The sequence below is a fragment of the Vigna radiata genome, chromosome 7, assembly GCF_000741045.1.
Source record: "Vigna radiata var. radiata cultivar VC1973A chromosome 7, Vradiata_ver6, whole genome shotgun sequence".
In the NCBI taxonomy this organism is placed as follows: domain Eukaryota; kingdom Viridiplantae; phylum Streptophyta; class Magnoliopsida; order Fabales; family Fabaceae; genus Vigna; species Vigna radiata.
In genome coordinates this window covers 17,457,818-17,484,510 of record NC_028357.1, presented here as the reverse complement: position 1 = coordinate 17,484,510, position 26,693 = coordinate 17,457,818, and the positions used below count along the sequence as shown (strand labels likewise).

General features: G+C 34.5%; 1 protein-coding gene across 1 annotated transcript; it reads left to right on the top strand.

The window, feature by feature from the left end:
- The first annotated feature begins 10,081 nt into the window (after nucleotides 1-10,081).
- Nucleotides 10,082-15,475, top strand: LOC106768846 (probable ADP-ribosylation factor GTPase-activating protein AGD8). Its single transcript, XM_014654205.2, has 7 exons — nucleotides 10,082-10,454; nucleotides 10,621-10,739; nucleotides 12,416-12,857; nucleotides 12,983-13,237; nucleotides 13,915-14,040; nucleotides 14,841-14,939; nucleotides 15,021-15,475. Exons 1-7 carry the CDS (start codon nucleotides 10,386-10,388, stop codon nucleotides 15,126-15,128), a joined length of 1,218 nt encoding a protein of 405 aa, XP_014509691.1. The 5' UTR covers nucleotides 10,082-10,385; the 3' UTR covers nucleotides 15,129-15,475.
- The last annotated feature ends 11,218 nt before the right edge of the window (nucleotides 15,476-26,693 follow it).

The following is a 26,693-nucleotide window of genomic DNA, read 5'->3' as shown; positions in this document are numbered from 1 at the left end:
GGGAGGCTAGGGATAGCAAGCCAGTAGTTAATATTAGGCTCTTTTCGCTGAGGGATCGGGTTAAGGGGAGGCTAAGAAAGTCGCATAACAATTAATTAATCAAACTGATATTCAAGAGGAGTAGGTAAGAGAGAGTGGATTAGATGAAATTGTAAACCCCCAACAACTCCATTCATTCATCAACTTTTGTGTTTACCCTCAATTGATCAAATTGCATTCATGTTTATTTTTCTGCACTTTATAAAAATCCCAAAATATTATTTTTATAGTCTTGATTGGTTAAGCAAAAGCACAACAGTTTAGTGTCGTGAGTCTCTTGGGAAAACGATACTTGGACTTACCATTTATATTACTTGTACGATTTGGTACACTTGCCAATTTGTCAACACTACCCCTATCTCTAGGTGGTATTAGCATAATCAAGGATCCCAGTTCATGACATTACTGTACGTCTTCGTATCAATAAAGACAAACAACATTTACCGAATGAGTTAAACGATAAAAGCATTAAGCAAAGGTAAGGAACCCAACAATTGATAAGATAAGCATATGCAAGCATATAAAGAAAATAAGAATTTTGATATAAGAGAGTTTCAAAAGATTACATTGTTCCCCAACAACGTAGGGTTTAGTTAACCATTGACATGATGAATCTAGATGAAAAATAATGAAAGAATGGAAGAATAAACCCTAAATTTGGTAGATTGGAGCCTAAGCATCCAAGGAACCTCCTCTAAGATGTGTAGAATAGCTCTGGACGTCTCTGTCTGCCAAAAGATTAGAATTTGAATCGCACTGAGGCTATTTATAGACCAAAAAAGTAACAGAATTTAAGCCCAATAAAAACAGACAACCGCTCAGCAGTTTCCCTCTAGTCGTGCCACTGCTCAGTGGTCAATTTAACCGCTCAGCGGTTTGCCTCTGATCGCTCTGGCCGCTCAACGCTGATTTTAGCCGCTGAGCGGTTCACTTGACTCCTCTTTTCATCCTTTTTCTACTTCTTTCATGAGTCTAAGTCTACCTTACTTCACTTCCATCTTTAATTCTTATCAAAACCCTGAAAAACAATGCAAAAACAAGCATAATATCTCTAAAACCGACTTTTGACTCTCACATGACTCAACTAAATGTTTTACTTGACTTTAAGCTCATTCTAAGCCATAAAGGGTGTGTTTTCACATCATATTTAAGCATGAAATAACGGTTTTTAGACCGTTATCAGTGATTCGATTTGGATTTCTGGAATTTGAAAGAAGGTTTGTGTGTTTGGTAGCCTATTAGGTGGTGGTGGTCTAAAAGACTCTCCAACCTTGGACTGACAAGGGAGAATCTCCCTTCCAAACCCTCATTTGTGTGCTTTAAATTTTTAAAAGAGAAGCCTTGAGAGTTATGAGCTTTGTGAGGCTGTTTTAGCCTAATTTGCTTGGCAATTTGAGAGAGAATCCAGTTTATTGGCTAACAATTATTACTGAATGTTCTTTGTGCAGAATTAATCTTTGACTTGACCAAGGAATTGCAAGCTGTGAATGATTGAATCAGTGGTGCTACACTGTTTTAATTGCTTCTGTATTCATATTAGTCAACCATTTCTTGTTGAAACATTATCATTGTTTTGGGAAAGCAGTTTGTTGGAATTAAACATTCGCATAATTCAGTTTCATTCATATTGATTGTTTGCCAATTCTTGATGGATATTGCCTTTCATCCCACCACTCTCTTGCATGCTTTTCAAATCTAGAAGTATAAAGACTAAGGATATAGGATTCACTATCTCTAGAATAAAAGTTAGATTCAAATTTATTTCTTCTAACAATGAATGGATGCATGTCATTAATGTCTCTTTCCCAAGCTAGGTATGTTAATACACCAATATCTTCACCAAAGAATGGAATATTATTCCTAGCTTGTTTATACAGATCATCCTCAATCCTATCAATTTCATGAAATGAACATGTCTTCCTTCTAGCTTTGTCAAGTTCTCTTTTGATGTCATTGAAACTAAGAGACTTATGAAAATTAGAAACACTAGATGACCTATATGAACTAGAAGACCTATATGAATAACAAGACATCTTTGTTTCTAAAAGTTTTCTTAATCTAAAGGATTAAAAGCTTCCACTCTAGACAAATCCCAGGTAAGAGAGGTGAACCACAAGGGTTGCTTAAATACCAAGTCTTGCCTTAGCCAGATTTGCCTTAAGATGCTAACTAATTATCCTTTAAACAAAAATCACTTTTAAAATCAAAGGACTCAACTCACAAACAAACACAAACAATTAGCAGACTCTAATGACCCCTAAAACGTGAGAGACTAAAACAGCGGACTCTAATGTGACAAAGGTCACACCTAAACTTGAAACACAAAATCAAAACAATAAAAAGAAAGCAGTTAAAGTTGCCAAGAGTTGGAAAGAGCACTAAGAACTCTTCCAATCTACTTGGACTTTATAAAAGGCCCTTTTACAACACAAAAGCTAAGACTAACCGTGGGATAACACAAGCCCATTACACATCAAATTGAAAAAAATCAAATACAAAGAAAAAAAAAATTATGCTACTAGTCTCTACTTCAGCCCACGGATGCTACGGTCTTGATCCACTGCTATTACGGTCTACTTCTGAGGCAAAATCCTAGTGCAAACACGTCCACTCTTGTTGTTGTTAACCAGCCTTGGGTATCCTAGCTTTCGTCCAATCCTACAAACAAACAGGCACAAAAAAAATTGGTGATTATTCCCTAAAACGGATTGCACAAGATGATTGTATAGATATGGCAGTTAGTACTTCCCTTTCTCTCGGATTGGTGCAGTTGGTGCAGCAAAAGATCCTAGGTGCTCTCAATTAATGGTCTCCACTTATACTGCACAAACAATTCCAACTAAATCAACAGACCAATCAATGCAACAATTTGCAAACCATAACATGATCAATTTAAGCAAACAACTTCCCTATTCTCTCGGTTTCAGCACTTGATGCAGCTGAATGACTATCCTTTGCTTCCAAATTGAAATTCCCTACAATTCAAGTGGCTGCTTCTAATTCTTAAGCTCCACATATATCAGCAAAACAATTTAAGCATATATCAGAAGCTTCCACAGATAAGCTTTGCACACACTAACTTATACCAGATTCCATAATACACATGCAAATGGTCATTAAATCAAATTCAAATGGATGTAATTCTAAGTTGAAGCTAAATTGATTTAAATAACCATCCAAGTTAATTAAAACTTGATCAATCTAATTGCAATGCAGAAATGCTTACAACCCAATTCAGAAATCAGTGTAACATGCTAATCAAATCAATGGACAAGGAGTAAAGTGAGGCAAATCAAGATTCAGTGCAGATTTCAACAATTCAATCAGACCATATTGGTATATCTATTGTGTTTGATACTGCTGTGAATGAGATAATCTGTTTGGATTCAATTTAATCTGCTATTGCATTCACTTTGAACTTTAAATTGTTTGATAAATCACTATTATCATAATTGTTTTGAATGTGATTGTTGATTTTATAGCCTGATTGTGATTGTTGTTCCTTTTAATCACAAATTGTACGTGATAATATTGTATGTGTTGTTGGCTTTGGTGTGAATAATTTTTGAGAGATGAATTAATGGAATCATTTGAGCATTGCTTACATTGATCTGATTTTGATTAGCTTGGGATATCAGTTTGATCTCATAATTGAATTCCATCTATCTAACTCTGGTTTACTGTCCATTTCCATTTGTATTTGCTGGATTTGGGTTTTTAATTGTGTGTGCAGAACTGAATCAGGGCAGGTTGTAGCATAACAGTTTGGATTAGTTTAGTTTGAGTAGTATAGATTGGGTAAATAGTAGTAGCAGCATCTCTGGGTGCAGTGTTGAATTTAAAGGGAGTCTTCTTCCCTAAACTGATTCTGTTTTGAATTGAACTACTCTTGTATAATTTGTGATTGCCTGCACTGAATGAATTGTTAATGTTGGAATTCTCTGAGTTGCAGATTGTAATTGAGAGCAAATAGGACATTTTCCAGTCTCATCTGCACCAACCGAGAAAGGGAAATCTATTTTCTGAATGGTCTTTGTTTTCTCGAGTCCTCTTCCGATTAGATCTCAATTTGGAACTCTGTCTACTTTCCGTTGTGTATTTCTCTCTAGAAGAAGCTTCACAAGAGTCGAATCGCACCTGCGGTCACTTCTCGGAGCGACTCTTCCATCAACCTCACTAGCTAATATATTACCACTTTAATATTACAGTAATAGTATGTGTGTCTATATATATATATAGGATGAGGTGCTTCAATTCAATGCACACTAGTGGGGTTATATGCTGGACTTTTTACTACAAAACATCATGATCCTCTTTTTACTTACTGCTACAAAATGAGGCACATAAGCTACACTTAATACCTCTTTTTGGAGCATGTATGAGGACAAATGAATTCCGTTCTGATCAAATGAAGATGAAGTAAGGAAAATCACATGCCGGTGCACTCTATAATACAACTAAACAGATGTCGCGTATCTGTTTGAGCCTGAAACGGATGTTGGATATGCAACATCCGTTTGTGGCCAAGTCATGAAGCACCACTGACCATCGCACACACAATCGCACAATCACATCGTCTCACTATCGCACCGCCGCACTGCTCTACTGTCGAATGACCACCGCAAACACTCCACACCGCCACACCACGAAACCCAAACGATGGAGACAGGAAACAAACGAATGGATATGGAAGAGAAATAACAAATCTGAGAGTTGAAGGGAGTGGGAACGGATCTGAGAGTTGGAGGGAATGGAAATGAATCTGAGAGGGGGTGGGAATCTGGAAAGAGAGAAAAGAGAAAGTGAAACTTGAAGATGGGGGTGGGGTTACAGAGTAAAAATGAGTGAGTGAATCTGAATTGAAATTTAGAATTTTAGAAAAATAAAATAAATAAGTAAATAAACATTAAAAAGCAAAAATGGTTAATTTTATAATTAAAATTTTTTTTATTGAGAATTGAGGAGGTGGAGGAAGCAAATATGGTGGTAAAGAGAGTAACATCCAATGTAATTTAGTCTAAATAATTAATATAACATGGTTATTTTGTATTAGTATGAAGACTTTATTTATAATATCTCTCTAGACTAAAAATGTAATCATAATATCTCTCTACACTTAAAATAAGATATACGTAGATAAGAAAATTAAATCTTACTAATATAGAAAGAATTAATTACAATATGATAAAATGACTTTTATATCGTGTTCTAATATATTGTGATCCTGTACAAATTAAGTCCATCTTAAATAATAACAGTTGAAAATTTAAAACTGCTTTCTTCGCCTCTAACCAAAATGATACGGGGTGTATGAAATGCAAGATTTTGAAATTCAATTCAAAACCTCGTTGAATTATGAAATCCAATTAAAAAACACATAAATTTATATCATCTTATTTCAAACTCCGACAAATAAAAGAAATGATATTTAATTAAATTTCAAAATTTGATTAAAAGAAAAGTTAACACTTTATTACATTTTAAAATTTGTTGAACAAAACAAATTGATAGTTAACAAGTTTTTTTGGTTTAACAAGTTTTGAAATTTGATTAAGTTTAAATATTTTTAACACTGGATTTAAAACCTGGTTTTGAGATTTGGAAATTCGATATATTTATTAAATTTTGAAATTTAATACTATACTCTGAAAAAAACTAATCAAATTTATTATTCCGATTCACATCATGTCCTAGATTTTTAGATCCGATTAGTTCTCCAATATTATGTTATTTGATTAGTTATTATGAAGAGGGTAAAATGAAAAAAAATAAAAGAAAAACTTTGAAGGTGAAGAAAGAAAAACGGGAATACAGGAAGAAGTGCCCAAACTTGACCTTGCAAACCCGAAAGAGCCTTTTTCAGTAGCGTGGCCCAGTCTGCATTCGACATATCCCATGACGGCTTCACTATGAAATTTCCAACACAAGTGTGCATAGAATGGAAGCTTATAGAATTTGGAATTTTAAATCGTACAATCTATTTTATTTTTACTTTCAAATTGTATAATCTTAAAATCATTTTTTACAGGATGTTTTTTAACTGTCGAAAATGTATAAAAATAATTTTTAAAATACACAATCCTAAAATTATTTTTGACTCTTAAATTGTTTAATCTAAAAATATCTTCAAATTATACAATTTAAAAATATCATATTAAAATTTACTTTCAAATTATATAATTAAAAGTACTTTATAAATACATAGATAAAAATGATAGAGGACGACGATGGGAGAATATGTTTTTTTAACGACTCCCATATAAGAATGCAAAAAGAAATAACTCGATAGAAGCCCCAAAGTTTGGGTAACCATGCTTTATTAATAATGAAGAGTATGTCAAACATTTAATTTAATCTCTGTTTTGAAAAATAAAACGAAAGAAGAAATCCGTCAATGAATTAAAAAATGGTGTAATTACAAAATATTTGGTAACACATTATTCTAAATAATTTATTAAAAAGAACAAAATCAATCTAAATATTTATTATATTTTCTTTTATTTTATTCTGTATATAAAAGTTTAATAATTCTGTTGGTTTTAATTTTGGTTAGAAAGTTATAAGTAGGTTATCGTTTATGATTTTTTTTTCTCAGTCAAGTTTTAATTTTAGAAAAATCGATTCAATTAAATTTTTACAAATTTTTATTTATGAAAAATATTTTTGTTCAAATTTTACATCCTTGACATACCACATACCACGTGTCACATGCATATGAGTATTTTGTCTTTATGTTCAATTTTGTCTCTTACACGTATTTTTTATTTTAATGTAATATTGTCATTTTTTAAATTAGAACCAAATTTATTATTTCTATAAATATTTTAGTGATATTTTCATGAAAATATACTTTTTAATCCATTAAATTAAAATAATTACTTATTAAATTGTTTTATTGTTATGATAATAATAATAATAATTAAAATTTAATCTGTAAATTTTATTTATTTAAATTGTTGCATATTTTTATTTTTTTAATTATATAATAAAAATTGATTTTTAAAATTATTTAAGTTATAAATTATAATAATTTAAGTCAAAAAGATATGTATTCTATAATTTATTTTAGAAAATATATTTTTTTATTTATCATATAAATATTATTTTAATAATATATATATATATATATATATATATATATAAAATAAATTTAAGTTTCTTTAGAAATAAAGTAAGTATTTAGAGTTACTATATTATTAATCTATATAATTTACAAGATTAAAAATACTTTATTTAAATAAAATTTAATAATTTTGTCATAATTGATTTAAAATTAATTTTAGAAATATTTAATGAAAAAGATAGTTTTAATATAACCTTTTTACAGATAATCCCCATTTAAAAAAATGATAGTCTTTATTTTTTTAAAAATTAAAATTAAATTACATAAAGATAATAATATATGAAAACTAAATAAAATGGAGAGCGTGTACCTCCTAATTTCCATCCGCGCTCCCATAATTATCTTAATACCCTTCAGCTTGCACGTATTGTGAAAATTAATAAAAGTTAACGATGACATTAATGATTGTTTTCTTTTTACCAACTAATTCAATCAATTCAACTATGTATACCTGCATCCTCCTCTACATTTTTGAAACACATTACGTATTCGTTTTGCTACGTTTTTCTTTGTTTTTTTTCTCTGCTTGTATTTATTCCGCTTATGGTTCTTATGATTGTTGGTGGTTTCGATGATGGTCTTATGTGATTGGTGGTGATCCCGGTGGTGGTGGTGTTGTATCTGGTATGTGATATTGTGTGTTGCAATTCAGAAGACTTCATTTGAGGTAAGTTTTAAGTTAGAAATCTTAACCGAACTTCGAAATTCGATTAAGGCCTTGTTGGCATTCGAACATCAGTTGAAGGCTTGACGTAATTCGAACTACATAGGGACTTGTTGTGTTTCAAAGTTCGACGTTCAAACACCAACGAGGCCTTAACCAAACTTCGAAGTTCGGTTAAGGCCTTTAAGCCTCCATTCACGCTAATGAAACTAGAATTTCACACAAATCCAAACACATGACATACTTACACACTTCCCATACAATTCAATTATACATTCAATCCAATTTCTACTTCATTCCATATATACATGTACTAAAATTCAATGCAACCGACAATACATGCAACAACATTCAATGGAAATAAGCAGAGAAAGAAAGAGCAACCTTTAGTGTAGAGTGCAGAAATCAAATGTACAGAGATGAGATCTAAACACCACCACACCACTGGCATGAAGGCGATTGATGAAGGACGAGAAGCAACACCATGATAAACCACACAAAGCCTACGAGAGAGGAGCGCAACACAGAGATGGTGAGAGGCGACTTTGAAATGCAACGAGAGAGGGAGTCACGTAAAAGGTGCGAGATTGAGATGAGATGCAACAAAAAGTTGCACGAGATGAGATGCACAGGAGAGGAGGGAGACACAATGAGGCAGGGTTTGGGGATGAAGGCGTGGGAGAGGATTTCGTTTTTAGGGAGACACGAGAGGAGTAACTTTGTGAGGGGTGTAAGATTTTGGTTTTAAATTTCAAAACAGAATCTTAGTCAAAGATTCCTTCTATTTTTTCTGTAATGTGAAACTATATTGATTTTGAGAAGGTTATTATTAGTGTTGTTAAAATGGGTTGTAACCGTAGGCCAACTCGGCTCACCACGGGTTTGAGCCAGGTTGGGTTTGAAAAAAATGTAATTTTTTTATGCGGGCTAATTTTCAACTCGGCTCACCAACCCACCTAATTTAATTTAATTATTTATTATTTTGTGTTTCAATATTATTAGTTAACATTTTTTTTATTATATTGTAGATGGTGATAAAGAAGATGTTTCAAGAGAGAAAAATATTATAGATTTATCTATTCAAGACTCTAATATTATAAATAGGCAAGTGGTATAAAAATTATCAATATTAAAAACTTATTTGTTCATCTTTTGTACATGTTTTTGGATTATGTTTGGATTGTATGATATTATTATTTTTTTTTTATTTTGAACTGTCTTTGGAGTTTAATATCATTTTAGTGTGACGGAAGCATACTTTATCACTTGTAAAAGGGATAAAAACGTCCCATCCAACCATTCAGAATCAAAGTTCTTTTCCATTTCCACTGTATTACCTCACCTCATTGTTGTCAATGTGATGTGATGGTTTGTTATGCCCATCGCTGGTGGAAGTGAGATGATCAATAAAAGGGATAAAAACGTCCCATCCAACCATTCAGAATCAAAGTTTATTTAGATTTGAATTAAAAAAAATGTAATTTTTTTATTAAAAAAAACTTATAATTAAATGAGCCACTGAACCAACTCGTTTAACCCATCAACTTGTGATGAGTCTTGTCAGGTTTGAATTTTTTCAATTTGATAATAAGTGAGTTGGGTAAGGTTGAGTCACTAAGTGACCAACTTGTAATGGACTGGACTGAGTTGAGCTGAGTTATCCATTTTGACATCACTAATTATTATGGATATTTTAGAAGTCTAGGGTGAGAACACTGAAATGCCCTTTAATGGATATCACCACACACATAAAGTTGTTTTTGAAAAAAAAATTGTAAAAATTACCTACGAATTGACAGGAGTATTTTATGATTAAACTTATCATTATGAATAAATGATATTAACACTTAAATTCAAACAGAGTAACTATTTTATTATAAGGATAATGATATTTAGACAACATTTTTTTGACAACATTTAAACATTGATTACGTGTCAATCTGTGATTGGTCAAAAATTACTCCACAATCAATAATAATAATTTTTGACCAATCACAAATTGACACGTAATCAATATTTAAATGTTGTTAAAAAATGTTGTCTAAATATCATTATCCTTATTATAAATATAGATGTATTTTAAATGTTATAAATCAGTTGGTTGGATTATCGAAGAGTATTTGAATGAATTTTAAAATCAGTGATTTGGAAACGTCTTGGTTAGGGACCGCAAGACGACGACGTTTAGGGGAATTGAGAGAGAAGGGTTATTTGAACCGTCTTGGTTAAGGACAGCAACCATTCACCCACTTGAGAAAACGCGAAGGCCAACAACGCTCTCCCTGAATTCTCTGGAGGGCAATTCCGTCATTTGAATATTTCGGTAGTAAAAGGTCCTTTTTAAGACAAAGAAAATAAATAAATATTTGCACAAACGCTGAAAGGCAACAACATTTGTGGTTCTGCCTGCAAATTTTCTTCCCTCAATCTAAATTCCTCAGGTGGTGTTCCTGTTCCCCAAAGCACCCCTGAGATTCATTGCGGAAAGCTTGAAAACAAAATAAATAAAAGTTTCCAGTCTTAGATTTCTTTTCGGTTTTTTCTTCTTTTCATCTTCCAATGGCGTCCGATGCCTTCACCGACAAGAACATTGTCTTCAGGAAACTCAAGGCCAAGTCTGAAAATAAGGTTTATTTTCTATTCAATTTTATCGCTCATTTCTTGATTTCTCTTTATGTGCACTGAATTTTCATTTCTGCTTTCTGATTTACGAGATCTGGTTTCAGATCTGCCTTTCCGTGCTTCTCCTATGTTTCATTTTTTAATTTCTGTGCCTTGCTTTTTTTTTCTTCAGATGTGTTTCGATTGCAATGCGAAGAACCCTACCTGGGCGTCCGTCACGTATGGGATCTTCCTCTGCATCGATTGCTCCGCCGTTCACCGCAGTCTCGGCGTGCACATCAGCTTCGTGAGGTAAGGCGTTGATGATTTTTTTGAATGGTGAATCTGTTCGTTGAGTTTTCTCTGCCGAAATTGCTTGTCTGTATCGGTTTGCAATATGATCGTGTGGGTGATTTTGAATTGGGAGTGTTGTATGTTGTTTTAGTGGGGGTTCTGAGTGTTCGTACGGATGAATTTAGTGCACTGCGTTGTAATGCTGTGATGTGTTATCATTTAGAGATTTCCCTAAGCCAATTTGGTTAAAACTCGAATAATAAATGAAACCATGCTCCGGATTTTGGTCTCTAGTTGCAGCATGAATAAGAGGAGCCTCATTCCATTAGGTGATGTGGGTTACATGGATTGCATGATGCCATTGCACTCGGTTATAAATTCTTCCTTAACCTCCTCGGTCCATCCGTGTTTACTTCCTTTTCGTATGTTTGGAAATATTTTTAATTCTACATTTCCATTCCCTGTTCCATGATCTTGTCAAAACTCCACAAAAAGCACCGAGTCATGCCTCACTTGTAGGTTTTCTTGTCTTGTTTTGGCCTTTAGGTATTTTGTCCAGTTTGCATCATAATTGCACTTGCACATATGAGAGGCATTGCCTTGGGACACTCCCTTTTAAACACATCCATTCCATGAAGATTCTTTACTTTCTTGAACACTTTCATTTCACCACTAAGATTTTCTATTAGTCTTCTTGAGGCACAACCCAGTTGATTCTTAGAATTGTAATTTGTCAAGTTTTTGTTCAGGACTCTTGATATGAATGCCATATGCTGTGCAGTAAGGCTCTCACCTACAATCGCCTTGCAAGTTCTTTTATTAGAACTCCTCAAAAGCTTTGAACCATGCCTCAAACATGATTCAAATAACGTAAGATACAGGTCTTATGTTTGTTGATCGTTTGGAGTGCAGGTCTTTTAATCGAAATCAGCAGAACTTGGGGTATGATATGGGATTTGTAGTAAAATAATTTGGTTATATCCTTTGTCACGGGGAATTTTAATTTTAATTCAAAGCATGTCAATCTCTTTCTGAATATTGCTTTTCAAGTTTAATAATGATCCTTGGACAGACATAGTCCTCTCATAGTTGAAAGGGACCCCAATTCAGAAAAAAGGTTATGATTTGCATGAGATTGTGTTTGTGAGGATGAAGCCTGGGCAAGTATCTTTATTGTTTCTGATTCCCTTTTATTATTTTCCATTAGATTATTCAGTCAAGAAATGAGTCTGTGGCTTGATAGGATAATTTTGCTATGTAGTTAATATTTTACTATGCTCTTTGTTGGTAAGGATTTAAGGTGGTGCAGCTGAATGGATACTTCTTTGAAAATAAATGAAGCAATCATGGAATTATCAGATAGTAGTTGGTTTTTCAGGGAAGTGTGTCTGGAAAAGTTTGGGTTGGAGGCATTTGTTTTAAGCAAACATGATTTCTTAATCTAAAGTGGCTATATTTGTATATTCAATGAGCTGCAAGGAGCTTTGCATATTTCATATTTTATTATACTTTTCAAGATTTAAAATACTTACCAGAGTTATCACTAAATATAAATTTTTCTCGTGTTCTTCTGCATCTTAATTTTATGTATTGGTTCTGTGAAACATACTAAAATGAATCAACAGGTAGGTAGTTGTTGCATATAAAGAACACAAAGACTGACAGCTAGAAACTTCATGCCATTCTATATGTAGGTCTACAAATTTAGACTCATGGAGTCCTGAGCAACTAAAGATGATGAGCTTTGGAGGAAACAATCGTGCACAGGTTTTCTTTAAGCAACATGGTTGGACTGATGGTGGCAAAATAGAGGCTAAGTACACATCCAGAGCTGCGGACTTGTATAGGCAACTTCTTTCTAAGGAAGTGGCTAAAAGTATGGCTGAGGAAGGAGGCTTGCCTTCATCACCTGTTGCTTCTCAGTCTTCCCAGGGTATTAATGGGCTTCATGAAATCACTGAAATCAGGACCAATGAAGTTCCAAAAGAAAACATTCTGGAGAAGCCTGAAAAGCCCGAGGCCACCTCTTCACCTAGGGCTTCTCACTCAGTAATTTCAAGTACTGTCAAGAAACCTATTGGTGGTAAAAAAGCTGGGAAGAGTGGGGGGCTTGGTGCTCGGAAACTCACTAAAAAGGTATGCAAATAGTTATCTTTTGTTTGAAGGTGTATGCTAGAAGTCCTTGTTGGTTTTTCATTATCTTCTACACTATTTTAATTTGGTGACATTGATTATTGACAAATTATCCTTATGAAATGCAGACAAGTGATTCTATCTATGAGCAGAAGCCTGAGGAAACCCCTGCTCCTGTTCCATCCTCAACAAATATGCCTGCTGGACCATCTCTGACATCTCGGTTTGAGTATGTAGAAAATGTCCAATCCTCTGAGTTGAATACTGGAGGTTCATCCGTGATGAGTCATGTGTCTCCACCAAAGTCATCAAGCTTTTTTGCAGACTTTGGAATGGATGGTGGCTTTCCAAAGAAATCTGGCCCAATCTCCTCCAAAGTGCAAGTAAGCTATAAGCCTTCATCTTTTGCCCCTGAAATGTAATTGTGTATGCATGCAGTTGGCATACATATGAATATTTTCTTACCATTCACCTCAATGATTTTTACAACATAAAGATCCATGGAAAGGCTAGCTTGGTCAACAATGGGAGAAAGCGCTACCTTGTGAGGTTTTACTAGAAAGGAAAAGTTAGCATACACATAGAATAGTGTATTAAATTGCATTCTTTGTTTATAATCACAAACATATTAGCATTTAAAGTATGTCAATATAAAAGACCAGGAGACTTACTTTGCGGTCATAGTTCATTGGTTGTATACTATAATGTGATAATGATATCATCGTAACTTGTGTTGCATCATATAAACCATATGTGAGGCCATTTAGAATTGACTGTTTTAACGTTAAAATTAAACTATTTTAAATAGAAATGGTAATTATTACCGATTAGGCTGAAAGGTTTTCGGCGAACTAATATTGTTCCTACCAAGTCTCAATGACTTTTCTATTATTTTTCAGAAAACTATACATACGCAGTTGAACTTCCTGCTACCTGTGAGAAGTCATTTATTATCTTGTCTGACTTAAGTACTTGTTGCTGATAATTTGTAAAACTGCGTTGTTTCTTTAAGAAATTTGTCTAACCTGCACCTTATATTACTTTCCCATGTATTCTTAAGATTCAGGAATCTGATGAGGCAAGAAGGAAGTTTTCAAATGCTAAATCTATTTCATCATCCCAATTTTTTGGAGATCAGACCAAAGCTGCAGATTTGGATTCTCAAGCTACTTTGTCTAAGTTTTCGGTATGGGGCTTTTCTTTTAATAACTGGCTGGAAGATATAGTGTGAATATACATTTTTTTTTATATTTGATGTTTGATCCCGTGATAACAAGTCACAATACAGGTTTTGTTCTATGTGTGTGTGTGTGTATATATATATATATTATTGCAATTTTTTTTGAACACCTTTAAATTAATAAAATGAATTATCTTCAGAATAAACTCAAACAAACTTGCCTTAAATATGAAAGATTTTGTAGTTTAAAATATTAAATTATTAATTTTTAAATGATGCAAATAATTCAAGACTTATTTGCCTTTTATCTGAGTCCTTTCTTTTGTCTGGAAATAGGGGTTTGTTTTACTATTCTTGATTGCGAGACGACTTCTTAAAACTGGCGGAGTCGAATTTGTTTTTACCGGCCATATTCCTTTAATCCAACCAAGCAGCCACTCGAATCCATGATATGTCTAGTGTCTTGGTAAACCAACTGGTCTGAGCCTGTTTTGATAAAACTAAAGGAGATTCTAAGTTGTTGTGAATCATATGATTTAATATACCTTGGGTTAACTTCTTTCATCGATTATGTGTTGGCCCTTGTAATGTGATTTAACTGATAGATATGTTGAAGGATTGTGAAGCTTTGTTCAGTTTATTATCTGTTTTATTTGTTCGTAATCTCTTCTACTGACCAAATTTTTGTTTGATGTACACTGTTCTAGATGGGTTGTTACCAACTTGATTAAATTCTTAAATCAAGTTATTCTGTCTTTTGTTTTAAAGTTGGTACTTGACTCTGGTTAGATTCTTGTTAATTCCAGGGTTCGACTGCCATCTCCAGTGCCGATCTTTTTGGTGACTCAAGAGACAACGCCATTGATCTTTCTGCCAGTGATCTCATCAATCGATTATCTTTTCAGGTATGTGATTTTCCAGTCGAACAATGAAATGTTGGAAAGTCGCATTAGTTTTTGTATTGACGTTGGATGAGTTGTGTGCAGGCACAACAGGACCTCTCATCCCTTAAGAACATTGCAGGAGAGACTGGAAAGAAGATCAGCACATTAGCCTCCACATTGATGACTGATCTTCAGGACCGAATCCTCTAAAGTGTATGCCTGTGTATTTAAGAGAATCTTTGGAGTTTGTTACATATGCCACCCAATTATGTTTCAAATGTAATAGAAGAGTTAAATACACAATTCTTTGAGGAAAATAAGATACTATATTTTCAGGCTTGTCATATAGACTGGTTTATTTTGTATAACAGGTACTGCATAGATGTTCTGCTAATGTTTTAGATCTCTGTTTGTGTTGGGTTAGTCGATACGAGTTTGTTATGAACTCTTTCAGGTTTCTGTCATCTTCAATCAGTGAAACAGTTTTCCTGTCCATTATTAACCCGGATTACCATTACCTTTACCTTATGTATGCACGAGGAGTTTTTAAATTTCAATGGAATTTCAATTACTTTGATTTTAATTTCCTTCATTTAAAATTAATGTTTATAATTATTTTAAATTTCTTAATCTTAATTTCCCATTTTTGACAAGGTAATTTAATTTTAGTATGGGTGTTATGTAGATATATATGATGTGGAGAGAAAAAAAAGTTCTAAGAATGTAATCGACGTCAATTGTTACATTATCACTAATTTTAAACAAATGGAATTTTGTTAACTTAACATTAAAACTATATTATATTATGAATATTTAACCCAAATTGTTTGAAATTGAACACACTAGAAGTGATAAAAGAATATCTTAATTCTTTGATCAATTCGCTAGTCTTTAAATAATTTTAGACTAAAATAAGAGTGTCTGTATAATTCACTGATATTTTTAAAATTTAGTGTTAGATTTTGAATTAATCTAATAGCCAGGATCAGATTTTGCCTTGATCAATACCAAATCGATTGATACCTTGATTGATTTTTTGAATTTGGTTTAATATCTATTTTGATTCCTATTTTTGGGAATTTTGTTCAAAGTGGACCTCCATTTTTTAAAAAGTTTACTAAAATTTTGTTTTTTGTAAAAACTGTGCAAGTTAGTCCTTTTTGGTTACGACGTTAATTCTTCTAACGGTAGAGCTGCCCAGTTGGCAAATATTTGATGAGTTGCACAAATAAATTTGACGTGTCAGGCTGCATTGCTGAATCATCCTGTTACCAAACTGATTCAAGGTTGTTGTTTCCAAATTTAAAAGCAAGGGTTAGGGTTTTTGGTGATTTTGTCTAGACTTTTCCAAATTTAAAAGCTTAGGGTTAGGGTTTGCAATGACTTCTTCACAAAGTTGTTGTTCTTGTTTGAGAGAACGGGCAAAGGAGCTTCGCATTCATCACAAGGTGTTGTTTCAAGGGGAGTTGGGATAACCTCTATTTGCTACTGTGGTGATTTTGCTGTACTGAAAATTGCAAAAACCGCAAGAAATGCTGGGAGGCAATTTTGGGCATGTCGTCATTACAAGGTTTTTTCAATAGCGTAGTCACTTTTATGTTGAATTGATTTTCTATGTTGACACATTTTTGTGTTTTTTCTGAATAATAAAGTGCATTTACAAGTGGGATGTCATGTAACTTTTTCAAGTGGTGTTGTGAAGAGAACGCTGATGATAGAGATGGTACAAATGTGAGGCAAAGCAAGAGGACCACTGATCTCGAAAGTAATGTGAAAGAGTTGCAGAGAAGGATAAAGTTGTTAATTGGAGTTGTGTTTGTTCTTATTGTGCTTAACATTATTATATTGTGGCTGTGTTTAGGTTGATGTTAGGTGGCCAATGTGCAATTATGTTGTGTTCAACATTATGAGTTGGTGTTGTAATATTGTGGCTGTGTTTAGGTTGATGTTAGGTGGCCAATATGCACTATATGTTGTGTTCGTGTATTATGAGTTGGTGTTGTAATATCATGAACAATCTGGGTTCTTGCAATAAAATTCATTGTAGTCCTCATGTTGATTTAAAAATGTTTATTGTGGTCCTCATGATGGTTTAAAAATGTTTATTGTGGTCCCCTTTTTACTAAAAAATTATGCAAGGCACTCCCTTAATACAACATAATATCAGTACATCCAAAATAAGGTACTGTCATACATAATGTCAGTACATCCAAATTAAAGTAGTGTCATACATAACATCTCTAAATTCAAATATCAAAGATATAATGAAAGTACTGTCATACATGTATATCCAAATTAAAGTAGTGTCACTAAAGTGCTGTCATCCAAATTATAAGTTAAATCTATGCAGCTTTTCTTCTAATAGTAATACGCATGTGAATGATGTATGGATGAATTATGTTGTTGGGGTTTCCGACTTTATCCTATCCACTCTCATGTATTTACGAATTCAACTCCTTCATTAATGTCAATGCCACTTTCTAATTTACCCTAAACCCGATGTCTTAGCCTACTCTTAACTACTAGTTTACAATGTCTTGTCTCCCTAGCAATTAATTCTGCATTACATTCGCACAGAATCTTAAAGGCAATCGGTCCTCCTATCTCTATGTGATACGGTCCCGGTCACAGCAGATCGAAGAAGATCGGAGAGATCGGAGCGAAATGCGTTGGTTGGAGAAGATGATGCCGCAGAAGGAGCATAAAGATCTGTAAACCCTAGGTTTCGGTGTTGGAGAGGGAAAAAGGTCGAACGAACCCTAGATGGAAAGTTTGTTCGAGGGAGGATCTAGATATGGTGGTTTACGCTGGTTTAATCAGTGAATGAGTCTGATTAAACGGTGGAATAAGTCATTGAACGGTGGAAAAGAGAGATCGACGGTGAAAATATGATAAAGTGAGGTTTCAATCGGTCCAAAAGGAAGGAAAAGCTAGCAGAAGGTGAATCTGAGAAGTGTTTCGGTGAAAAGTGACTTACGATGGCTTATCTGCAAGGAGGATGTGGTTCGGGGCAGAGATCCTTTGGAGAGAGATCGAAGAAGGAAGACGCGACAATGAAGACTGCTCTTGTGTTCACGTGAGATGAAATAGAGCAGCTGCGCGAATGGATAATGTGTCTGTGAGGAAGGCTGACGCGTGCCAATCAGGGGAATGATGAGATGGATACTACGGAGGAAGAGAATCTGATGTGGACAATGAAAGAATGGTAGGTGCATGGAAGGTGGCTGAAGGAATCCCTTAGATTCTTTAGCCTTGACTTTCAAAGGATTAAAATCTGGAGTGCTCTCAACAGAAAAATTAATCCAATATCTCAAAAGTAATTACAAGAAGTGTAGGCATGACTATATATAGGACTAAAAGTCCCACATGCCTAACACAATTTACACATGTCTAATACAAGTAAAAGAAATGCTAAACTAAGACAATTGGGCTTGGGCCCCGCGTATCATCCCCTCCCCCTTGGAAAGGATTTGTCCTCAAATCTGATGGTTCGCCTTAGGACTTATTATTGTGGACTCCATACAAGTTCCTCCCGGGTCAAAGATTAATCTGCAATAAGCATCAAACATATCTCTAATCAGCTTTATTTGGCCCAATAAGATATATAAAGGAATATGTTTAGAAGAAGGTTTCCTAGATTTAAAATTTTGAAGTTGATAGTAATAAAGAAACCTTACTTCATTTGAAAATTTAATTTTGTCTTGAGTTAGTGATAACTTGAAAGGTAACTCTAACTCAAGTTTTTGATTTCCATGTTTAAAACTTGCAACTTTTGAAAAGATGTGATGGCAATGTCTTGAAAAGAAATGGTGAATTTGGAACATTTAATATCAAATGGAGAAAGGTGAAAGGATAGAAAACCTCCCCTTAAAAATTTGGGTTCTAGAGTAAGAGATGTTGCCATCAATTTCTTTTCTTCCATCTTCTTCCTTTCAATTTCTTCCTTCCCTTTCTTTTATAGTGTCTCTTCCTCTTCTCTCTTTTCTTCCTCTTCCTTTCTTTCTTTCTCTTTTCTTATTCTCTCTTTTTCTTCCTCTTCTCTCTTCTGTTGTTCTCTTTTTTCTTCCTCTTCTATCCTCTGTTGCTCTCTTCTTTCTTCCTCATCTCTTCTTCTCTCAATTTGCTTTTCCCGAAGCCTCTCAAGCTTTTCTCTAAACTCATTTTCTCTATGAAAGAACCCACTTATATTTTTAATGAACAACTTACCTTCTTTAATGAATTCCTTCATAAGTCCTAAGTTTCTAAGAGTCTCAGGAGGCACAAACTTTCTTCTCATGCAAGCTCTTAATTCATACCAATCATGAATAGAGGATGTTCTACCTTGTTTAACACTAATTTGTCTTTGATCCCACCACTCTCTTGCATGTTTTTCTAACCTAGAGAGATATAAACTAAGAACACGAGATTCACACTCTCTAGAAAGAACAATTGTACTATAAGATTCAATTTCACTTTGCTTAAGAAGGGCAAGATGCATTTGATTAATTTCTTTTTCCCAAACTAGGTATGTTAAGACATCTATATCATTACCAAAGAATGGAATTTTTCTAGCTCTAGTACACAAATCATCCTTAATGTATGAATCTTGATACTCATTATGAATCCTAGATGACCTATATGAACTAGAAGAACTATATGGATAACAAGACATCTTTATTCTTAAAAGTTTTCTTAATCTAAAGAATTAAAAGCTTAAACTTTAGACAAATCCCAGGTAAGAGAGGTGAACCACAAGAGTTGCTTAAATACCAAGTCTTGCCTTAGCCAAATGTGTCTTCAGGTACTTACTAATTACTCTTTAAAATAAAATCAGTTTTAAAATCAAAGGACACAACAAACAAAAACAATTGGAGAACTCTACGCGGACTGGAAGACCCCTACGTCCCTAAACGAAACACAATTGAAAGACAATCAAATTCTACTCCTATGGTGAGGCTTGTAGCTTTGGCTAACAAGACACACTCACCAGTCTAAGCTATGTTAAAATAAGGAAAGCAAATAAAGTTGCCAAGAGTTTGAAAGAGCACCAAAGACTCTTCCAAAGAACTTGGACTTTTTATAATGGCCCTTTTACAAAATAAAAACTAAGACTAACAGTGGGCTAACACAAGCCCATTACAAATACAGACAAAACAAAATAGCACAAAATTGAAATCCTATGCTACGTTACTACGGTATTTTAGTGCCCACATTCACGTGCTCCATTTTTGATCATCCTTGTGTATAAATCTCGTGCTCAACTTGGTGTTTCTGCTATCAAATCTTCTTGGGTTCTCCTGCTCAATTTCCTACAAAATCAAATGCAGAGTTTTTAGTCCAAAATCCTTTAGCTCAAATAGATTGCACGAAAAAAGGTATAGGGCAGTGTAGCCAACAGATCCTATTTGCTTTCAAATGAATTCTGTTGCACAAGTTCCAATTCTCAGCAATTCCAAATCTACACAGATATTTAAACTACAATCAGTGGAGTATCCAGTCAATGCTATCACTTACAAGCTATAACAGAGGCAACAATTGAAAACAAAAGTAAGTTAGACAACTTCCCAATTGGGATGACTGTTAGTAGCCTGTTCCAAGTTCCACATTGAGGTATTGTTGCTGTTGTCTACTCAAAATTTTATTGATTCCAAATAGATCACTATGTGTCACGCCCCATTTATTACCCTCCTTAGTTGGATACATTTGTCAAAAACCCTTTCAGTTTCCCCATGCAAGTGGGAGACAAACCTGTCAGCCATTTAACTCGGTAGACGTCTGACTGCAAAGGAGATGTGGTTTTCCAGATAGTGGAAGCCATGTGGCATGTGTTGAGACTTTGGCAAGTGCACCAAATCGCTCAAGTAGTAAAACCGGTAAGACCGGATATCGTCCCCAAGAGACTTACTTGGTCACTACTTTACTATCGTATAGTTGCTAACTAATTTAAGCTAAAGAATGATTCCATTTTAGTGTGAAATTGTGCAATGAACGTAAAAGTCATGCATAAGTAAAGGTTTGAACTACTTGGGGCCAAAACACTTAAAAATGGAATGATTGATGAATATGTGGAATGAATATGTTGGAGAATGATTTCAACTAATACAATCCTATACAAATGCACTCAACCACTCTTCTTCATTAACTTGTTCTTGTCAACTAGCTAAGTTACTTAAACCCAACCCCTTGGTGAGAAAGCCTAGGTTCACTTGTAAAATCTCAATCCCTTGGCAACCCAACAAGTTCACCTGCATTAAGAAAAGAAGTTTAAGACAACGAAAGGTCCTAGCTCTATCCCTAGACACTATTTCCTTTAGGTGTTTATGTTCATTTCAAGGTTCACAAAATATTTCCCAATACTAAGCAAACCCTAACATCATGCCATGGTTGATAAAGTCATAACAAGCTTTAAGCAAAGAAATAAACACTAACAAGTAATGAAAGAAGCATAAATTCATTTAGAACAAGTGCATTTACAAATGGGGTTTGTATAGTTTACATCATTCCCCAACATAAAAGAACTTACCTCTCCGTAGTCATGGATAGCTTGACCTTACAATGAAGAAAAATGGGGTAGAAGGAGACCCAAGGAGGAAGAAGGAAGAGTTCCCACAGCCCAAAACTTGCTCCAAGAGGTCCAAAATGATGTTTCAGAGCTTCAGCCGCCAAGGAGTTCCAACCCTCGAAAACTGTGTGCCTTTTATAGGTCTAGGGTGCCAACTCAGCAAAAAGTCACGCCCAATGCCCTTTTCTGGGGCGCCTGGGCGCCACAAATATCATCAGAAATGCGAGGCAAAGGGCGCTCAGCGCCCTCCAAGGGCGCCCAGGCGTGAAGAATTGCCAAAAACAGAGAGACAAAGGGCGTTGGGCGCCTGATGAGTCGTTATTTCTTAAACTATATATAGTTTATTGCACTTAAATAAACCAGGGAATTGTGTTTAATTGTCTGTTATTTCCCCGTTTTTCGAATTCTGCTTAATTTGGTCGAAAATTCGTAATTGTGCTAATTTGGATTTTCTGAGCTGATTAAGTGCATTTCTGGTTGCAGGGAAGTTGTGGAAACATCATCTGGAACATTGGGACATGACGTGACACACTCAAAGGCTCAACATTCAGTTATTTAGATTTTAATTAAAGTTGTAATTTCGTTTTCTGAAAGTCCTTAATTAAAATTAGGTGTTTTGGACCCTTTTGGGGGCAATGTTGTAAATAAACCCATGTGTAGGACATGTGCCTTTTAGGTTAGGGTTTTAATTCATTGTGGACCTCATTTTTTAGGGAGGCTCTCAGTTTTTAGAGGGATATACCGAGCCACACATTGCAACACTTCATACTCTTGGTTTTAGAACTTTTCTCTCCTAGGGTTTCATGTATGAACATGCCTTAAGGGAGCTTGCTTGGTGTTTTCGGTTTGGAGCATTTCAATGACCAAGATGCAGATTTTCTTTGTCTCTTAATTCACTCTTGGTTTGACGGTATCAGAGGGGGTAATTTTCGAAGAGTATAACGCAGCGGAATTAAAACACAGAGGGCGTAAAGCGCATTAGGTCACAGTTGAAACGATTTTGGCCTTTTTTACAAAAGTAATTTTCTTTCAGAAAATTAACCAAACAGTTGATGTGCGTTAAATAAAATAAGTGTAGGGAGTAGAAAAATCACACAGATATTTTTATACTGGTTCGATTCAACAGAATCTACGTCCAGTCTTTAATCACTACAAATAGTGATTAACAGTTCCACTAAAATTGGTTTAACAAATTACAATCAAATGAACAGAAATAGAACGAAAAGAACCACTCTACCAACTTGAAGAGAACCGCTCTGACAATCGACTAACGATTCGCGAGCTTCTCCTGTCACAAGACCAGGCAGAGTTCCTTGCTAACTTGAAGAGAGTCTGCTCCAACTATCGACACACGATACGCGAGCCTCTCCTTTCACAAGACCAAGCAAGGNAACAATGAACAAAAAGCTCTCTAAGAATGTTCCTCTGACACACAGTGTTCTAAGCTTTCTCAGTTCACAAAAGTTATTTTCTGAATTCTCAAAGTCCAAATATATAGCCAAGCTCACTGAATGCCAAAGGTCAGCTCCCAACTGCCATGAATAATCGATTATTGTAAGTGATAATCGATTATTCAAGTCNNTTATAGAGTTTTCAAAAAGTGATAATCGATTATATGAAGTGATAATCGATTATTCAAGTATGACTTGTGATAATCGATNATTGNTTTATGATAATCGATTATTTTAGTTCAAAAGCATCTGATAATCGATTATAGCTTAACCATAATCGATTATACCAGTAAAAATTACAATGTTTATCATTTTCCTACTACATTCAAAATCTACAAGTTGCTTTTTAAGTATTTTCCTATTACATTCAAAAACTACAAGTTGCAGCATCATCAAAACATATCTTCAGGTTTTACCAATACTCCTTATTGGTAACAATCTCCCCCTTTTTGATGATGATAAAAAATTCTCTTAAAAGCAACTCAGGTTTACCTGCAACACATACAAACTAAAGAACAACCACAGAGTTAGCAGTACCTGTACAATATGTCTCCCCTTAATTCTCCCTTAATATTTTTTCTCCCCCTTTTTTATCATAAGCAAAAAGAATAAAGTAAAAATCTCCCCCTTAATATGAGCTCCCCCTCAAAAAGATAATATATGCATAAAAGCTCATTATATTAAGAACAAAAATAAATTACAGGAGTTTTATAAAGATTTAAGGACAAAATGCCACAAAGAAAGCAATCAATCTTAGGGACCTAAAAACTAAAATTCAGGACTAGGGGATCTTTCAGTAGGTGGGATATTGAGATGATCCTCAATGTTATGTAGTCGAACATCAATCTCAAGAAATTGATCAACTAAGTACTCATCAAGAGATTGCTGCCACTCATGTACTTCATCAAAATGTGTCTTCTGTGCTAGACTCATATCCTCCAATTGTTTAGATAATCTTGCAAAATGTTCTTCCATAGAAGTTGAGGAAGAGGAGGGTATGTTGGAAGGTCCAACATCAGATGGAGCTGCAGCACTCACTGGGTCAGCCATATGAGTGTCCATGTCGTCATCTTAATCATCATCAGGATGGTCATCATCTTTGTGAATAAGGAATCTTCCTCTAGTAATGAATCCCATCTGACGAAAGGTAGTATCTCCAATTTCTGATCCCACAGCTTCAATAGTTTGAATGAGTTCTCCTTCAACATGTACACTTTTGTATTCTAAAATCCTAGAAATAAGAAGAGCATAAGGAAATTGATATGAGTGGGATTTCTTGGCTTTTACCATTGTGTCAACAATGAGAGCAGGCCAGTCGATGTGTATGTGATTTAGAATCCCATACAAAAGAAGTAAATCCTGCTCAGAGCATTGAGCATGGTTGGTTGCTCTAGGACATAGAATCCAAACAAGCAAGTAGTGGATCATCCTTTCTTCAACCTTGAAGCCTCCAACCAGTAGTTGCCTTCTATTTGTTTGCCGTTCAGGATGACGCAGAAAGGTTTGGAAAGTCAGCATCCTGTTGAAATCTTCAAGTCCTAAATGGACTTTGACAGCATCATCCCAGATGGGAAGTTGAGCAACATTTGACCATACGTCATCATCTAAAATGATGCGTACGCCCTTGACCTTAGTAGATATTATTCCATCCTGATAGCGTAAGTTGAAGTAGAATACTCTTATAAGATTGGGATAAATGCATCCTTTTTGTTCTACCAGATGTGTTAACCCCTGCTCAGCAAAAGTGTTTGGAAATTGAAAGCCATAGAAGCGGAAAAAGTCAAGACAAATATACTTTACCGCCATGATTTTCCTTTCTTGCCAAGAGTTAACAAAGCCTGCATGTTTCCCTTGGTTTGAAATCCATCCATCTATATTTGCAAGACGTGGTTGAGAAGAGGAAGAGGCTCCAGCTGTCTTGCGATGATGCCTTCTTGATTCAGCCATGGATGAAGATTGGGAAGATGAAAGTTTACGAAGTGGAAGAGAAATGAAGAGATTTTGAGCTCTGGACTTGAGTTTAACAATATTTGGTTGCAAAGGAGTGTCTAATAATCGATTATGGGGGGCTATTTATAAGAAAAATGGAAAAACTAGCCGTTTATGGCCGTTTATAGCCGTTATGGGACGCTCCAACGGCTCTATTTTTGAAACTGTTAGTGCGATAATCGATTATGGCTCGTGATAATCGATTATCACCTCAATAATCACTGCCCAGAATTGCATGATAATCGATTATGCCTGATGATAATCGATTATCTGCTCAAAATTTTCCAGAATTGAAGTTTATGCATGAATAATCGATTATAACCTAGTGATAATCGATTATGAAGTTTTAAGTTTACGAAAAATGCAAAAATTTGCATAGACTTTGATTCTAAGACATGTATAACACTCCTAACTCTCTTCTAAGTTCAAAGAATCTATCTTTAGGTAGAGCCTTGGTGAAAATATCAGCTAATTGATGCAAGGTATCAACATATTCAATTTGACAATCCCCTTTTTGAATATGATCTCTTAAGAAGTGGTGTCTAATTTCTATATGCTTAGTTCTTGAATGCATTATGGGGTTCTTGGTCAAATTTATCGCACTGGTATTATCACATTTTAGAGGAATATTATCAAGGAAGATGTCAAAGTCTTCCAGTTGCTGTTTCATCCATAAAATTTGGGCACAACAGTTTCCAGCTGCAATATATTCAGCTTCAGTGGTAGACAAAGCTACACATGCTTGTTTCTTTGAGTGCCATGACACTAAAGAACATCCTAAGAAATGACAGGTTCCACTAGTACTTTTTCTATTAATTTTACAACCACCATAATCTGCATCAGAGTATCCTATTANACTAGGTGAAGCATCAGAGGGATACCAAAGTCCAAATGAAGTAGTTCCTTTAAGATATTTAAGAATTCTCTTAACTGCAGTCAAATGTGACTCTTTAGGATTGGCTTGGTATCTAGCACATACACAAACACTCTGCATAATATCTAGTCTACTAGCAGTTAAGTATAGCAAAGATCCTATCATGCCTCTAAACATGGTTTCATTCACTCCTTTTCCAGTTTCATCCTTATCTAAATAACAAGAGGTACCCATGGGTGTGCTAGCTTCCTTGCAGCTATCCATTCCAAATTTCCTAAGAATTTCTCTGCAGTATTTAGTTTGAGATATGAATGTTCCACAATTCATTTGTTTTATTTGTAGTCTTAAGAAAAAATTTAACTCACCCATCATAGACATCTCAAATTCACCTTGCATTATTTTTGCAAACTCTTCACACAAAGAGTCATCAGTTGAACCAAAAATAATATCATCTACGTAAACTTGTACAATTAAAATGTGTTTTCCTACTTTCTTAATGAACAAGGTTGAATCAACCTTTCCTCTAGAAAATTTATTTTCAATAAAAAAGGTACTAAGTCTTTCATACCAAGACCTTGATGGTATCGGAGGGGGTAATTTTCAAAGAGTTTAGCGCAGCGGATTAATAACACAGAGAGCGTAAAGCGTAATAGGTCACAATTAAAATGATTTTAGCCCTTTTTAACAAAAGTAATTTTTTTTCAGAAAATTAGCCAAACAGTTGATATGCGTTAAGTAAAATGAGTGTAGGAAATAGAAAAATCACACAAGTATTTTTATACTGGTTCGATTTAACAGAATCTACGTCCAGTCGTTAATCACTCACTACAAAGAGTGATTAACAGTTCCACTAAAAAACAGTTGTACAAATTACAAGATAAAGAACAAAATATAGAACGAAAAGAACCACTCTACCAACT